The sequence below is a fragment of the Anolis sagrei genome, chromosome Y (assembly GCF_037176765.1).
Source record: "Anolis sagrei isolate rAnoSag1 chromosome Y, rAnoSag1.mat, whole genome shotgun sequence".
Classification (NCBI taxonomy): Eukaryota; Metazoa; Chordata; class Lepidosauria; order Squamata; family Dactyloidae; genus Anolis; species Anolis sagrei.
This window is the reverse complement of record NC_090035.1, coordinates 73,011,348-73,029,424: the sequence shown is the minus strand read 5'-3', so window position 1 is coordinate 73,029,424 and position 18,077 is coordinate 73,011,348. Positions and strand designations below refer to the sequence as shown.

The 18,077-nt window shown below is 41.6% G+C and overlaps 1 protein-coding gene across 1 annotated transcript in view; it reads left to right on the top strand.

The window, feature by feature from the left end:
- LOC132780037 (exosome complex component RRP46) overlaps positions 1-17,299 on the top strand; it is a 37,214-nt gene extending 19,915 nt beyond the window's left edge. The window contains exons 4-6 of the mRNA XM_067462434.1: positions 4,513-4,653; positions 8,959-9,122; positions 17,242-17,299. Coding sequence (XP_067318535.1) covers positions 4,513-4,653; positions 8,959-9,122; positions 17,242-17,299 — 363 coding nt within the window. The remainder of the gene's footprint in view (positions 1-4,512; positions 4,654-8,958; positions 9,123-17,241) is intronic.
- Positions 17,300-18,077: the final 778 nt, after the last annotated feature.

The window sequence follows — 18,077 nt, the reverse complement described above, 5'->3', positions numbered from 1 at the left end:
AGTTTCATTCAATTCCATTCCATCGTTGGTGGAGTTCAGAATGCTCTTTGATTGTAGGTGAACTATAAATCCCAGCAACTACAACTCCTAAATGTCAAGGTCTATTTCCCCCAAACTCCACCTGTATTCACATTTGGATATATTGAGAATTTTTGTCAGGTTTGGTGCAGATCCATCATTGTTAGAGTCCACAGTGCTCTCTAGATATAGGTGAACTACAATTCCAGAACTCAAGGTCAATGCCTACCAAACCCTTCCAGTATTTTCTCTTGGTTGTGAGAGTTCTTTGTGCCAAGTTGGTTCAATTCCATCATTGGTAGAGTTCAGAATGCTCTTTAATTGTAGGCGAACTATAAATCCCAGCAAGTACAACTCCCAAATGACAAAATCAATTATTTATTCTCTGTTGGACCTGCTGATTGGTCATGGGAGTTCCGTGTGCCAAGATTGGTTCAATTCCATTCCATCGTTGGTGGAGTTCAGAATGCTCTTTGATTGTAGGTGAACTATGAATCCCAGTGACTACAAAATCAATACCCCCCCCCCCCCCAATATTCAAATTTGGGCATTTTAAGTATTTGTGCCAAATTTGGTCCAGTGAATGAAAATACATCCTGCATATCAGATATTTACATGACGATTCATAACAGTAGAAAAATGACAGTTATGAAGTAACAACGAAAATAATGTTATGGTTTGGGGTCACCACAACATGAGGAACTGTATTAAGGGGTCGCGGCATTAGGAAGGTTGGGAACTGCTGCTCTAGAAGGAGAGAGCAGTTCTGCATAGCCTTTATTCCTCTGGGGATTGTATTGAACACTGGTTTTTCGATCAGTAGCAAATCCCCGGGATTTGGACATCCTTAATGCAGCTCTTCCCATCCGCTGACTGTTGTTGTTCTCCGGCATCCCATGGGCCTCCTTCCCGCCTCTGGTTAGTCATTGTGACATCATGACAGCCCAAAGCCGGTCGCTCAATCCTGCCAGCTTGCCCTGCCTGAGACATGGCCTCCTTTAATTACTTTTCTCCCTGACATCCTCCAAAAAGAAGGGGATTTGGTAATCGGAGTCTGCAGGTTCCTTGCAGATAGGAGCAGTCAATTTTGCCTACTTGTGCTGCTCCGTACCGTTATGCAAACAGCGATGATGTTTGCATAAACATTGTGTCAGCTCTGATTTATGATGTCCCTATCCTAGGGTTGGCTTGGCAAGATACAGTCAGAGGTGGTTTGCCATTGCCTGAGCAGAAATTCAAGCCTTTCTCTCCCCAAATCTCCCCAAATCCTTATGTAGGACTCAAATCATTGCAATTTTTGCAATGTAGCTCGTTTCTGTGTGTGTGTATATGTGCCTTTGAGTCACCTGTTGATTTATGGCAACCCAATAATTTTGTAGAGTTTTCTAAGGCAAGGAAGACTCAGTTTTATGTGTTGTCATGGTTGGAATCACTGGGTTGCTGTGCTCCCTCTGTCAGCTCCAGCTCCTCATGCAGGGACATGAGAGAAGCATCCCACAAGGATTGCACCATACCACTGTATAGTAATATTATTAGTAATATTACATGTAATATAAATATATAATTATAATATCTTATTATTATTATTATTAGTAGTAGTAGTAGTATTATATTGCATTACATTATAATATTATAAATATTATTCGAACAGCACAGGAGACAAGGTGGAACTGTCCCCTGCCCCCCCCCTTCACTCTGGCCCAGAGCGGCAGTTGGTGCTGATGGGAAGGGTCTCCAGCTGATGACATATTGTAGTGAAATTGCTACTCTATGTTAAAGTTTTGGTGTATAGCTCTATGTTTACAAATGGCAGATAGGGAAGAATAGGCACAGACAGGGTAGCAACAGCAGAGATAGGATTCATTTGCATATGTGAAGCCGATTGGTCATATGCAGATTAGTGTAGGCCCAGGATTTGAAAAGGCTGTTAGGCCAAAATGACAGTTGGGGAGAGCAGAGTTGAACATTCCAAAGGGGCGGAGCCAAGGTTCTGAAAGAGGCAGTTAGAGTGAGGGAGTTTGAAAATGACAGTTAGGAATCTGTGTGTGAAGAGGAGAGTTGGTTTTTGAGTGCCTGATAGAAATAAGCAGTTATGAAGATGTGTTAAAGACTTCTGATATAGAGAAGCAGATAGCTAAATAGAGCTCGAGTTTTAAGGAACATAAAGAAGGCTAGTGTTGCCTTAGTTCAGAATGTAATTCAGCCAAGAGCGTGTAAAGGAAGTAACATGTTTGTGAATGTGAAACATTGATAGTTTATTCAGAAAAGTTAACCAAGTAAATGATACTGACTGTAAGCCTCAAGATTGCAACAAAACACAAATGTAACCACAAGCGTTGGAGCCAGAAGTTATAAATAAACTGTGTTACTTCGTTATACGCAAGAGTGTTTCATTGCCTGTGATATAAAGTACAAAGGTTCAAGAGCATACAGAAAGTCCCAGCCAATATAAAAGAAGAAACTGAACTAACATATGGCAGCAAAGTGGTTTTTAAAAGAGGAAATAGTCTCTCTCCCTCGCCACACATATCCATAATAATAATATAATAAAATCATAGGGAGTCCAAAAGGGTCCCCAGTCATCGTTGTCATCATCATCATACAGTTGGAAAATGGGGTTTATATATGTCCAGGGTATGTATGGCAAGAACAGTTTTCCTGTGGATGGATCTTTGTTTTGACTCTCGTGGCTTGTTCTTGGTTTGGTGATGTCTAGCAAAGAAGCTCCAAAACAGCAATTGAATCCCAGGAGAAAATTGAAACCATGTGAGCCAGCTAACATCTCTCTGTGTGTCTCTTCAAGTCACCTGTCTTCTTACAACAACCTTATGAATTCCATAAGGCTTTCTTAGGCAAGGAATACTCTGATCTCTGCCAGGCTTAAAATAAGTTAAAGCAGGCATAAAGGAGAAAGATGGTTGATGAGCGAATTGCCGGCTCTCAAGGATGCTTCATTTCGGGTGAAATGTGCCCTTTCCTGCAGAGCATAAGCTGGGCATTAGAGCCACGTTGTGCCAGTACCAGAATGGGAGCAAAGTAAAGGGTCTTACAGATGGAAATACGCCTTTATTTCCATCCCGCTGAGTGCCTTTTGAGACCTAAAATGTGCTGGCTACCTTGAAGCTAGGAACAGTGCGGGGGATTTGGCAGAATCACCTTCCAGCATGTTTTGAAGCTCCAATGACTCATTCTGCTGCTTCTGAGCCTCTTTGTCTCTCCCCCTCCCCTCCTTTTCCCACCCCAGAATTCAAAATCAGAACACAGGTATCTCTCGGTTAACAAAGCCAGTGTGTTCCTGGACGTGACTTCTTTTGGCAGGAGAATTGGTGCCAGGAAGAGAAATTACATGGAAAGAACAATAGGCAGTTCAGTGTGTTTCAGAACTATAGTGTTTCAGAACAAACGCACATATGAAATGAAGCAAACAGGTCAGCTCAGTCTGGTGGAAGTGAACAAAATTATTTTGAATCTTCCCAATACTATCTAAAGGCTTGTCCTAAATGCATCCAGGGATTATAATAGAATCATTGAGTTGGAAGAGACCTTGTGGGCCATCCAGTCCAACCCCATTCTGCCAAGAAGCATTGAAATTGCATCCAAAGCACCCCCAACAGATGGCCATTCAACCTCTGTTTAAAAGTCTCCAAAGTAGGAGTCTCCACTACATGCCAGGGCAGAGAGTTACACTGCTGAACAGCTCTCACATTTAGGAAGTTCTTCCTCATGTTCAGGTGGAATGTCCTTTCCTGTTGTTTGAAGCCATTGGCGGTTGTAGCGAAATTGTTACTCTATGTTAAATTTCTGGTGTATAGCTCTATGTTTACATATGGCAGATAGGGAAGAATAGGCACAGACAGGGTAGCAACAGCAGAGATAGGATTCATTTTCATATGGAAGCCGATTGGTCATATGCAGATTAGCGTAGGCCCAGGTTTTGAAAAGGTTGCTAGGCCAAAATGACAGTTGGGAAGAGCAGAGCTGAACATTCCAAAGGGGTGGAGCCAAGGTTTTAAAAAATAGGCAGTTAGAGAGTCAAAAGAGTGAGTTAGGAATTGCTGTTTGTGAAGAGAGTTAGGGATTCCTGTTTGTGAGAGACAGTTAGGAACTCCTGTTAGGAAGAAGCAGTTATGAAGATGTGTTAAAGACTTCTGATGTATAGAAGCAGCTAGTTAAATAGAACTCAAGTTTTAGGAACATAAAGAAAGCCAGTGGTGCTTTAGTCAGAATATAATTTCAGTCAAGAGTGTGTAAAGCAAGTAACATGTTTGTGAATGTGAAACATTGAAAGTCTGTTTCAGAAAAGTAAACCAAGTATATTATACTGACTGTAAGCCTCAAGATTGCAACAAAACACAAATGTAACCACAAGCATTGGAGCCAGAAGTTATAAATAAACTGTGTTACTTTGTTAAACACTTTCTCCAATACTGTAGATTGATAATGACCTTCCATAGCCCTTCTTGTTTTCTCCTTAACAAAGCCTCTTCCTTACAGCTTCTTGCGAGTTGTTTGAATGCTGCTTGCATTGGACTAATGGATGCAGGGCTACCCATGAGTTCCTTGTTCTGCGGAGTGACCTGCGCCTTGGACGCCGATGGCAACCTCACCCTGGATCCCACGGCGAAGCAAGAAAAGGTGGGTGCAGAATCAAATGCCATGGCTCTTTCAGGTCATGGAGAAATCCTTCAGCTTTTCTTAATCTTGATGCTTAAGGGACAGAAAGCCAGGGCGGATTGGTCTCTCAGTGGGGATATATCTGAAGCAGTGTTTCTCAACCTTCCTAAAGCTGTGACCCCTTAATGCAGTTCCTCATATTGTGCTGACCCCCCAACCATAAAATTACTTTCATTGCTGTTTCATAACTGTAATTTTGCTACTGTTATGAATCGGAACATAAATATCTGATATGCAGAATGTATTTTCATTCATTGGACGAAATTTGGCACAAATACCTGATGTGCCCAAATTTGAATACTGGTGGGGTTGGGGGGATTGGTTTTGTCATTTGGGAGTTTTAGTTACTGGGATTTATAGTTCACCTACAATCAAAGGGCGACTAAAATGATCAAGGGTCTGGAGAACAAGCCCTATGAGGAGCGGCTTAAAGAGCTGGCCATGTTTAGCCTGAAGAAGAGAAGGCTGAAAGAAGACATGATACCCATGTATAAATACGTGAGAGAAAGTCATAGGGAGGAGGGAGCAAGCTTGTTTTCTGCTTCCCTCCTCGGATTCAAACCTCCGACCTGTTGGTCTTCAGTCCTGCCGACACAAGGGTTTAACCCATTGCGCCCACTGTTTTGGTGATGTCCAGCAAAGAACCTTCAAAACAGCGTTTAACCCACTGCGCCATCGGGGGCTCCAATAATAATAATAATAATAATAATTCAACTCCAGGATCAACTGGATTCTCTTGCAACTATCTCAAGGAAGAGCATCCTTGGTCGGCAGGTATCATGTTCTGGCGCTTGCTATTATGCAGAGTCTCTTCCACTCGGCCGCCCCCTCCCTGCTTAGTCACCCAAGAGGCACAAATTGAGCCACGTGCGGCACACAAAAGCACCACGGCCCTATCATTGTTCCCCTTATCTGCTCCCGTGAGTGAACCGTTTACAGTGGCCTGGCAGGTCAATCGCTTTCCGGATGCCCTGATTCCGGCTGCCTCTCCTAATGGTTTTCCTCGTTTATCGGGAGCCAGATTCAATCCATCGCCAGCTGCCTTCTTTACCCAGGACTCTCCTTCATCAACTGCAGTTTGGCTCCGCTTCCTTTTCGATTCCCTGCCAAAAACTCTTGCCTGATTTGGACGGTCTCTGTCTCCAGAGAGAAAACCAGGCAGAGAATAATAGTAAGAGAGGGGCAAGTACGAATTTAGAGCCTGGCCCAGTGTCCAAGACCATCGTGGCCTCTGTATTGCACAGATTATTTTCTCTGCCCTTGTTTTATGTGTGTTGCTGATTCTGAAATGTAAACAACAGATCCTCCGTTGAATTTCTGGGGGAAATGGAGCCTGCAGACTAAGCACTGCAGAAATCTGTGACCAGATGCAACCTACAAACATTTTAAAAAATACATTTTGCTCTGCTGGAGAACTGAAGAATAATTTTACCGTTGGCTGTACCGAGAATGCCTGGGGAAAAAATGCAAAAGGGGAAACCAATTAGGTGCAAGAATAATTCGATGAATAATTCCTGGAGTGTTTTGAATATATTTGTTTGCGGGAGTTCAACATTTGAATAGATGCATCTCTGGCTAGGATTCCATTTACAGGAGAGATGTGTCTCCCAAATAGGACAGAAATGTGAGTCCTGAGCTACTTTGGGAAAAAAAATATTACGTTCAGCCTAGTTTCATAAATAGGCGATACAAGAACATACTCTATGGAAAATATGCTTTAAAACAGTCCAGTGGTTCTTTGTCACTCTGGCAGAGAGCATAAACCAGATGGTTAATCATGAGTCTTAATTATTTTCAACTGCACACTGAATATATATACACACACAAACTATACGTACTGGCAAGGATGCTCAGAGTAGGTTACAAACGAAGTATCATAAAAACAAGCCACTAAAGCATAAGTAAATCCTTCCACAGAAACTAAACTGTGTTAAATTACTGAACATTAAAACAGCAGCAGGAGGAAAGCCAAACTGAAACGACCACAACCAATTCAATCAGTTAGGTTCAGACAGCGGAAAATTGGAACAGAAAGTCCAAGAGAATAACGCAGCCTTCTCCGGGTGCCGAAACAGGAGCAGCGTGGGTGCCAAGTGGATGTCTTTGGGGAGTGTGTTCCAAAGTCATTGTGGTATTACAGGAAAATGGAATCTCTCAAAAAGATCGAGAAATGGGATATAATAATAATAATAAACCTTTATTTATACCCCGCTAACATCTCCCAAGGACTCGGTGTGGCTTACAAGAGGCCGAGGCCCAACACATCAATAAAACAACAGCATAACAAATACAACAATAAATAAACTCAAAAAACAAGCAATAAACATTAAAACAATAGCAATAAACATTAGACAATAACACCATGACACATTTAAAACTAAGGCCAGGCCAAATGTAATGATTAAAATTTTTAAATTTTAAAATATATTTAAAAGCAAGTGGGTCCAAATGGTTGAAGTTGGTCCTTTGCAAATAATAATAATAATAATAATAATAATAATAATAATAATACTACGAGGGTTGAGTGAAAAGTAATGCCCCCACCTTTGTAACTCCTCAACGGATGGCGGTACTGGTATGCAGCAAGTACTGGCTTACTCAGTAGACTCTCCTCTACAGTTCCATTTTGGCAAAAAGCCTTAGCATTGAACAATTGTGTTGTTAAAGTGCAAAATAATGCTACCCCTCTATTCTGCCTTGGTTAAACCACACCTGGAATATTGTGTCCAATTCTGGGCACCACAATTCAAGAGAGATATTGACAAACTGGAATTATGTCCAGAGGAGGGCTACTGAAATGATCAAGGGTCTGGAGAACAAGTCCTATGAAGAGCGGCTTAAAGAGCCGGGCATGTTTAGCCTGAAGAAGAGAAGGCTGAGAGGAGACATGATAACTATGTGGGAGGAAGTCACAGGGAGGAGGGAGCAAGCTTGTTTTCTGCTTTCCTGGAGACTAGGACACGGAACAATGGCTTCAAACTACAAGAAAGGAGATTCCATCTGAACATTAGGAAGAACTTCCTGACTGTGACAGCTGTTCAGCAGTGGAACTCTCAGCCCCGGAGTGGAGGCTCCTTCTTTGGAGGCTTTTAAAGAGAGGCTGGATTGCCATCTGTCAGGGGTGCTTTGAATGCAATATTCCTGCTTCTTGGCAGCGGGTTGGACTGGATAGCTCATGAGGTCTCTTCCAACTCTAGGATTCTATGATTCTAAAGTATGGAACCCCGCGCAGATGGTCGGTCAATGCGACTTAAGCAACGTGCAGTCATTGAATTCTTGACAGCAGAAGGTGTCACCCCAAAAGAGATTAATCAGAGAATACAAGCTGTTTATGGTGATTGTGTTGATGTGAGTACTGTGCGTCATTGGGCGAGTAAGTTTAAAGATGTTGAGGTGGGAACATCTGACTTGCGTGACAAACAAAGAGTAGGACGTCCTGTGACAGCAACCACTGAATTTCACAAGCAAAGGGTTGACAGATTGATTCAGGACAATTGTCATATCACTCATGGAGAAATTTCAAGCATAATCGGCATTTCACAAGAATGTGCTTTGCTTGGCTATTGGAAGATCTGTGCATGATGGGTACCCAGAATACTGGCGTCTGAAATGAAAGCACACAGACTTGAAACTTCAGAGACTGGATCTCACCACCGTACGGCATCCTCCATACAGTCCAGATTTAGCACCATCTGACTTCCATCTGTTCCTGATAATGAAAGAAGATGTATGCGGACATCATTATGCTTCTGATGAAGACATTGAGAGAACTATGAGACGCTGGTTGCGGAAACAGAATGTCGACTTCTTCCATGACGGCTTCAGAAAACTTGTTCATCATTGGCAGAAATGTATCCAATTGTCTGGTGATTAAATGAAAAAGTGCATAGCGGTAGTTAAAGAGCACATTCTAAGGATTATTTCTGCATTTGATTTATTAAAATATTCCCATCTAAACCCAAATAACGAAGGTGGAGGCATTACTTTTCATTCAACCCTCGTATGGTTAGAATACTTTCCCTCTTTCCTCTCATGGCTTGTTCTTGGACTTGCAGCTCTTCTGATGTCTGTGTTGGAGTCTCCATTGGCCTATAGAGCCCATCTCCTTGCCACCATGGTACTTACCTTCCTAAGACCTATAGGTTGCATGTCTTTGTATTTTGTGTTCTCCTTTCTTGGAAGACCATTTCACCCCCTCCAGGTTGCAGATTCCAGCCTCTGGGTCTTGATTGTGTTGACTTACCAGATTCTCTTTGTTTCCTACAGGAAGCTCAGGCAGTCCTGACGTTTGCCATTGACAGCATTGAGAAGAAAGTGCTGATGTCCAGCACGAAGGGGACATGTTCGGTGGAACAGGTAAGCTTGGCTCAGCTGTACATATTGAAACACTTCCAAAATCATTATGTTATTTATTACCGGTCCCTGTCAAAGTCTGCTTCTGATCCTATTCTTATGAATGCTTGTGAATATCACTTGTTCAAAGGGTTGACTTCTAACAAGGTCATGTTTTTCTTGACTAGTGGATTTCAAAAGGTGGTCTCCACATGTTCATGGAGATTCACATTTTCCAAACGGATGTGGCAGCATTTTTACCTTTTCAATAAGGTTATGGTGGTGTTATTTCCAATAGGTTATAGAATTTCCAGTACATGACGCACTGGATGTCAGCGCAGAACACACAATTGGCCCGAGAAATGGTAGTTTGGCTAAGACAGCATTTCTCAACCTGGGGGTCAGGACCCCTGGGGATGTTGCAACGGGGTTGTCACAGGGATTGCCGAGGACCACCAGAAAGCACAGTATTTTCTGTTGATCATGAAGGTTCTGTGTGGGAAGTTTGGCCCAATTCTATCATTGGTGAGGTTCAGAATGCTCTTTGATTGTAGGTGAACTATACATCCCAGCAACTACAACTCCCTAATGTCAAGGTCTATTTTCCCCAAACTCCATAGCTGTTCACACTTGGGCATATTGAGTATTTGCACCAATACTCAATATGCCCAAGATCCATCACCGTTTGAGTCCACAGTGCTCTCTGGATGTAGGTAAACTACAACTCCAAAACTCAAGATCAATGCCCACCAAACCCTTCCAGTATTTTCTGTTGGTTATGGTTGGGGGATCACTACAACATGAGGAATTGTATTAAGGAGTTGCAGCATTAGGAAGGTTGAGAAACACTGAGCTAAGAAGCCAATGAGTGCAATAATTAGAAAATATCCTTAGCCAAAATGTGTAATTTGCTGGCCACGCTTACTCGTTGCTACGTGGGGCTGTATAGGATCATTTAAGATATTTATAAAAATAGTTTCCATGTCAACTTGTGACTTAGTGTGTGTATGTATATATATTTATATGTGCCTTCAAGTGACCTGTTGAAGAGACGTAGCCAAAAAATACATTACAACGCATGCACAAAACCACATATATACCCATATATACAAATATATACACACCTGATGACTTATGGCATTCCCATGATTTTCGTTGGGTTTCCTTAGGCAAGGAATAATCAAGAGGTGGATTTCTCATTTTTCCCCAGTTTGTTCTTTTGAAATATAGCATTTGTTGTTGTTGTTGTTGTTGTTGTGTGCCTTGAAGTACTGGTAGTTTCTGACCCCATCACAGGGTATTCTTGGCACAATTTGTTTAGACTAGGCATGGGCAAACTTGAGCCCTTCCGGTGTTTTGGACTCCAACTCCCACAATTCCTAACAACCTCAGGCCCTTTCCTTTTTCCCACTCAGTCACTTAAGCAAAGACATTTGCCTTTGGCTCCCTATCAGGCTGAGAGAGTGTGACTTGCCCAAGCTCACCAGTGTAGTCCACAGATGAGCAGGAATTCGACCCCAGATCTCCAGAATTGTCATCTCATGCTCAAACCATCGCACAATGGTTTGGATCCCCATTTTTAAGAAGTCTTCCCTGACACTTTTCTGCTGGGGTGACCACAACGATTTGCAATTTCAGATACGAAGACCAGAAAAATTAAATGTCATGCCACAGAGTTATTTCAAGCCAGTGATATAATTTCCAGGACTCAAGTCTCAGATTATTTTATTTTTTTCATCGTTTGCTTTCCATAGACTTTATAACCCGCGTTGACCGTATCGCACAGACTTATTGGATTTTTGCTGCAGGTGTCAGATATACTAAACTCAGCCTTGGGAGATAACTCCCATCCCAGATTTTCTGCTTTGGGTGATAACACCAAGCAGGGCTGTGAATATGCTGTGATTGTGCAGTGCAAACATGGTATTTGGTGCAGGATGCCGTCATTTACTGTTTTGTGAATTTCAGCTGTTTTTTTAAAAAAAGGATTTCCAATTCCATCAGTTACAAAATTAGCCTTCAGAGATATAAATAAAAATGTGATGTTTGTTTGTGGGATTAACATAATTTAAAAACCACTCGACGAATTGACACCAAATTTGGACACAATACATTTATCAGGACAACAAGTGACCATCACTCATAAAAACACTGAAAAACACAGCAGAAGAGACTTAAAAAGCCAAAAAATAAAATAAAAAATACATTACAATGCATGCACAAAACCTCATATATACACATATACACAAATATATACACATACATATATACACACACAAAACACATATACACAGACTGGGCCACAGCAACGCATGGCAGGGGACGGCTGGTGTGTGTGTGTGTGTGTATACATACATACATACATACATACATACACTAGCTGTCCCCTGCCACGCGTTGCTGTGGCCCACTCTGGTGGTCATGGGAATTCTGTTTGGGAGGTTTGGCCCAATTCTATCGTTGGTGGGGTTAAGAATGCTCTGTGATTGTAGGTGAACTACACATCCTAGCAACTACAACTCCCAAATGTCAAGATTCTAATTCTCCCAAACTCCACCAGTGTTCACATTTGGGCATATTGAGTATTTATGCCAAGTCTGGTCCAGATCCATCATTGTTTGAGTCCATGGTGCTCTCTGGATGTAGGTGAACTCCAAACACAAGGTCAATGCCCACCAAACCCTCTCAGTATTTTCTTTTGGTCATGGGAATTCTGTGTGCCAAGTTTGGTTCAATTCCATCATTGGTGTAGTTCAGAATGCTCTTTGATTGTAGGTGAACTATAAATCCCAGAAACTACAACTCCCAAATGACAAAATCACATTTTTTGAGTGAAGGACATACATTGGGTTGTTAGGTGTCTTGTGTCCAAATTTGGTGTCAATTGGTCCAGTGGTTTTTGAGTTCTGTCAATCCCACAAACGAACATTACATTTTTATATAGATAGATAGATATCTCTATCTATCTATCTATCTATCTATCTATCTATCTATCTATCTATCTATCCTAGTCCACCCCTGCCACATGTAGTTGTGGCCCAGTCTGTGTATAAGTGTTTTGTGAGTGTGTGTGTTTTGTGTGTGTATATATGTATATATGTGTGTATTTATATGTTTGTATATATGTGTGTTTGCGTATATATGCAGTTTTGTGCATGCATTGTAATGCATTTTTTGTTTTGGGGTTTTTTAAATCTCTTCTGCTGTGTTTTTGTTTTTATGAGTGATGGTCACTCATTGGCCTGATAGGTGTATTGTGACCAAATTTGGTGTCAATTCGTCCAGTGGTTTTTGAGTTATGTTAATCCCACAAATGAACATTACATTTTTATTTATATAGATATGTACATTTCAAATTTTCAATGAGTGGAATAAAGATTTACTGTCTGGCATTAGTCCTTTCCACCTCGTTCTGGTTAGCAGAAGTTAGATAAATTATGCAGAATGGGCAGAGAAGTGTATATCTACTGGATTGTCATCATATATGCAGTTTGGGATTACTTTAGCATAGACCTTTTTGAAATATTTATAGTTTTGACAGTGGCACAAGATGGCTAACATTTCGACTGGTTCCTTCTCTCGAGGAGGTAACAAGCATGAGACAACCTGCTTCTGAACTCCTTTCTAAAATAGAAACGTTATTTTAAAAAGGGTATAAGAATATGCCTGTGAGAGAAGGAAAATGAATGTTTGAAAAACTTATAGAATAGAACCTACCGTATATACTCGAGTATAAGCCGACCCGAATATAAGCCGAAGCACCAGATTTTACCAAAAAAAAAAATGGGAAAACCTATTTCTTCGAGTATAAGCCAGTGTTGGAAATGCAGCAGCTACTGTTAAATTTCAAAAGAAAAATAGATACCAATAAAATTACATTAATTGAGGCATCTGTAGGTAAATGTTTTTGAATATTTACATAAAACTGCAATTTAAGATAAGACTGTCCAACTCTGATTAAACCATTGTTCTCACCTTCTTCAATGTCAACGTGCTTATGTATCCTTCCCAAAATAATAAAGAGTAAAACAATAAATGTCATAAAAGTAATGATAAATAGAGTAAAATAATGAAAATGTAATAATAACAGGAATAATAGAGTAAAATAATAAACATAATATTTATTTTTTTTGGTCGTGTCAGGAGCGACTTGAGAAACTGCAAGTCGCTTCTGGTGTGAGAGAATTGGCCGTCTGCAAGGACGTTGCCCAGGGGACGTCCGGATGTTTTGATGTTTTATCATCCTTGTGGGAGGCTTCTCTCATGTCCCCGCATGAGGAGCTGGAGCTGATAGAGGGAGCTCATCCGCGCTCTCCCTGGATTCGAACCTGTGACCTGTTGGTCTTCAGTCCTGCCGGCCCAGGGGTTTAACCCACTGCGCCACCGGGGGCTCCTAACATAATAGTAATAGAGTAAAATAATTAAGGTAATAATCATAATAATAAAAGAGTAAAATAATAAATGTAATAATCATAATAATAAATAGAGTAAAATAGTAAATGTAATAATATAATAGATTAAAATAATAAATGCCACCCAGTGGCTCAGTGGATTAAACTGCTGAGCTGCTGAACTTGTTGACCAAAAGGTTGCAGGTTTGAATTCAGGGAGCTGTCAGCTCCAGCTTCTGCCAACCTAGCAGTTTGAAAACATGCATCTGTGAGTAGATCAATAGGTTCCACTCCAGTGGGAAGGTAACAGTGCTCCATGCAGTCATGCGGGACACATGACCTTGGAGATGTCTACGGACAATGCCGGCTCTATGGCTTAAAAATGGAGATGACCACCAACCCCCAGAGTCGGACACGACTGGATTTAAGGTCAGGGGAAAACCTTTACCTTTACTACTAATAATAAATAGAGTAAATAATAAATACAATAATAATAGAGTAAAATTAAAATGTTATAATAATAGAATAAAATAATAAATGTAATAATAATAAATAGAGTCAAATAATAAATGTTATAATAATAATAAATAGAGTCAAATAATAAATGTAATAATAATAATAATAATAATAATAATAATAACAGAGTAAAATAATAAATAACTTTGACTCAAGTATAAGCTGAGGGGGGCTTTTTCAGCCAAAAAAAGGGCTGAAAAATTCAGCTTATACTCGAGTATATATGGTATATGTTTGTGGCCTGATTCAGACTCTCAAAAACAGAAGAATCTAATTTTAAATACATTATTGTTTTTTAAAAAAATCTGTGTTGATCTGTTTTTCTCTTGTTGGGTGGCACATCCCTTTTTTTAGCCAATTTTTTAAGCTAATATTCACATAAAAGCAGATTTGTTCAGTTTTGCCTTGCCTTGCCTTACTATGCAGTGAGATAAGTGGCACCAGGCATTGGTTATCATGGAAACAGAGGCATGGATGAAATATCTCAGATTAAACACCACATGATGTCCTAGGATCAACCTTCTATATCTTGGTGACTATTAAAATTGATTTTGGGCTCATGGGATATTTGTTTTGAGGAAGCTTTTCCTAACAGGAAGGAGAGATATAGGCATGAGAATGCAGAGCAGTAAAGGCACAATCCTTGCAAATGAATGGAAAAAGAAAAGGAGCCTGAGCTAGCTAAGGAAGGTTAACTCTGTTGATTTAGAGTATTTATATACCTCTCCCTTCTGCCAGAAAAGTTTCTGAGGTGGATCACAAATCATCAAAGTGTTAGTTCCATACTTACAATCTAAATAACACAGGACAAATAACGAAAAGGGAATAGCCGTGAAAAAGGGGATTTTTTTGTCTTGTCAGGAGTGACTGCAAGTCGCTCCTGGTATGAGAGAATTGGCTGTCTGTAAGGACGTTGCCCAGGGGACGCCTGGATGATTTGATGTTTTTATCATCCTTGTGGGAGGCTTCTCTCATGTCCCCGCATGAGGAGCTGGAGCTGATAGAGGGAGCTCATTCGCTTCTCCCTGGATTCGAACCTGTCGATCTTCAGTCCTGCTGGCACAGGGGTTTAACCCACTGTGCCACCGCGGGCTCAAGAAAGGGGATTAAGCCCTACAGATGCGGGATGTTCGTTTCCTCCTCTGGGACCAGATCAATGGCATCTGAAATGGAGAAAGACCTCTCGCCAACCACTGGGTCAAGATATCGTGGAGCTGTGCTGGCTGCTCTTCTCTCCCTTTGAAGCCATAGCAATGGTAGCTGAAATAGATGAGAACATAATAGAAGGAGCAATGTGCTGCATTCCAAGACTGGGAATCACCTCTGTACTTAATACACACTCCTGTCCAAGGTAAAATAGCAAAGCAATTTATTGAAGAATATGTGTGAAAAGCAATTCAATACTTAAAAACCATAGTCCAAATATCAAGAATAATCTACAGAAATCATAGTACAGGAATATCATCAAAAACCAGGAATACAAAAGCAGAATAAATCCAAAATATGCATCAATAGGAGTCTAGTGTCTAGATCCAGGGAAGTAATGCTACCCCTCTATTCTGCTTTGGTTAGACCACACCTGGAGTATTGTGTCCAATTCTGGGCACCACAATTCAAGAGAGATATTGACAAGCTGGAATGTGGCCAGAGGAGGGCGACTAAAATGATCAAGGGTCTGGAGAACAAGCCCTATGAGGAGCAGCTTAAGGAGCTGGGCATGTTTAGTCTGAAGAAGAGAAGGCTGAGAGGAGATATGATAGCCATGTATAAATATGTGAGAGGAAGCCACAGGGAAGAGAGAGCAAACTTGTTTTCTGCTTTCCTGGAGACTAGGATGCGAAACAATGGCTTCAAACTACAAGAGAGGAGATTCCATCTGAACATGAGGAAGAACTTCCTGGCTGTGAGAGCCGTTCAGCAGTGGAACTCTCTGCCCCGGAGTGTGGTGGAGGCTCCTTCTTTGGAGGCTTTTAAGCGGAGGCTGGATGGCCATCTGTCAGGGGTGATTTGAATGCAATGTTCCTGCTACTTGGCAGGGGGTTGGACTGGATGGCCCATGAGGTTTCTTCCAATTCTTTGATTCTATGATTCTATGATTCAGGAACAGTCCTCAAAACTCAGAATCATGAGGCATGAACTAAAAAGAAACATGGAACATGAAACTAGAAATCCCTTGACTTGACAGTTGTTCTGTACTCAAAACACCAACATTGCCAGGACTAAAGGACCTATCTGCTGGGCTACCTAATATAAAGAGAAAATCATGTCTTCTCCCCTGGGAAACTGATAAGGATTTCTTGGCTAATAGGCATTTCGACTTTTATAAACTTTCCTGAGAAGCTCTATTTTGATGGAACGTAAATCTCCTATCTAACTGTTAATTATTCTGTCCACCTGGACTTTCGGTTTCCTCCTCTGAACTCTGATGTGTTTCTGACCTTGCTCCCCAAGTGAACTGCCTTTCAGGAATGTGGCCTTCAGAGACAGATCGCTCATTTTCAGGCCTCAAGATTTCTTGCTGGCTGTCCTGCGAACTTGCAGACCCAGAATCCCCAATGTCATTAGAATGACTAGCAGGCCCAGAAGTCCCAGAGAGATCAGGTGCATGCATAAGCAAAGGCTTAATTAACTACAATGGCAGTTGCAATGGAGGACGGTCTTCTCACCAGCGGCTGAACCAAGGCATTGTGGAGATATACTGGCTGGTCTTCTCCTCTCAGGTCAGGGCAGTGGCAGTTGGAACATGGAGGGAGAGTCTTCCATTAGCCTCTTGACTAAAGTATGATGAAACTGTGTCAGCTGCTTTTCTCTCCCTCTGAGTCCAACGCAATGGCAGTTGCAATGGAAGAAAGACTTCTCATTATCCATTGGATCAAGGCATGATGGAGCTGTGCTTGCTGCTCTTCTCTCCCTTTGAGACTAAAGCAATGGCAGTTGCAATGGAAGAAAGACTGCTCACTCTCCATTGGATCAAGGCATGATGGAGCTGTGCTTGCTGCTCTTCTCTCCCTTTGAGACTAAAGCAATGGCAGTTGCAATGGAAGAAAGACTGCTCACTATCCATTGGATCAAGGCATGATGGAGCTGTGCTTGCTGCTCTTCTCTCCCTTTGAGACTAAAGCAATGGCAGTTGCAATGGAAGAAAGACTGCTCACTATCCATTGGATCAAGGCATGATGGAGCTGTGCTGGCTGCTCTTCTCCCCCTTTGAGACTAAAGCAAAGGCAGTTGCAATATAAGAAAGACCGCTCACTATCCATTGGATCAAGACATAATGGTACTGTGCTTGCTGCTCCTCTTCTCCTCTCAGGTCAGGGCAGTGGAAGGTGAAATATGGAGGGCGAGTCTTCCATCAACCACTTGACTAAGGCATGGTGGAACTGTGCTGGCTGCTCTTCTCCCACTTTGAAACCAAAGCAATGGCAGTTGCAATGGAAAAAAGCCTCTCATTATCTATTGGATCAAGTCATGATTGAACTGTTCAGGCTGCTCTTCTCTCCCTCTAAGGCCAAAGCAATGGCAGTTGTAGTGGAGGAAGATCGAGCCTTGATCTCTGTTGGATCAAGGCTCGATGGACCTGTGCTAGCTGCTCTTCTCCCCCTTTGAGGCTAAAACAATGACAGTTGGAATGAGACACGGACATGTCATTGTCCATTGAGTCAAGTCATGATGGAGCTGCAGTGGCTGTTCTTCTCTTCCTCTAAAGCCAAATCAATAGCACTTGAAATAGAGCAAGGGCATCTCAATAGTCATTGAGTCAAGGTATGGTGGATCTATACTGGCTGCTCTTCTCTCCCTCTGAAGCCAAATCAATGTCAGTTAGTTTATATCCACACAGTCCAAAACTCGCTCTTCCACTCTTCGTTATGCCTGTACTTCTCTTGACTAGTCTTCTTTTGTGTTGTTGAGAGCAATTGCTTCCAAGTGCCGATTCCCACCAGCCTTATTTATTTACAGTATTTATATTCCGCCCTTCTCACCCCACAGGGGACTCAGGCTGGATTACATTGCACATATATATGGCAAACATTCAAAGCCAATTAGACATACAACATATATAGACAGACACAGAGGCAATATAACATTCCAGCTTTTCCGGTTTCATGAGGTTATGCTCAGTTCCAGCCACAGGGGGAGCTGTCGTTT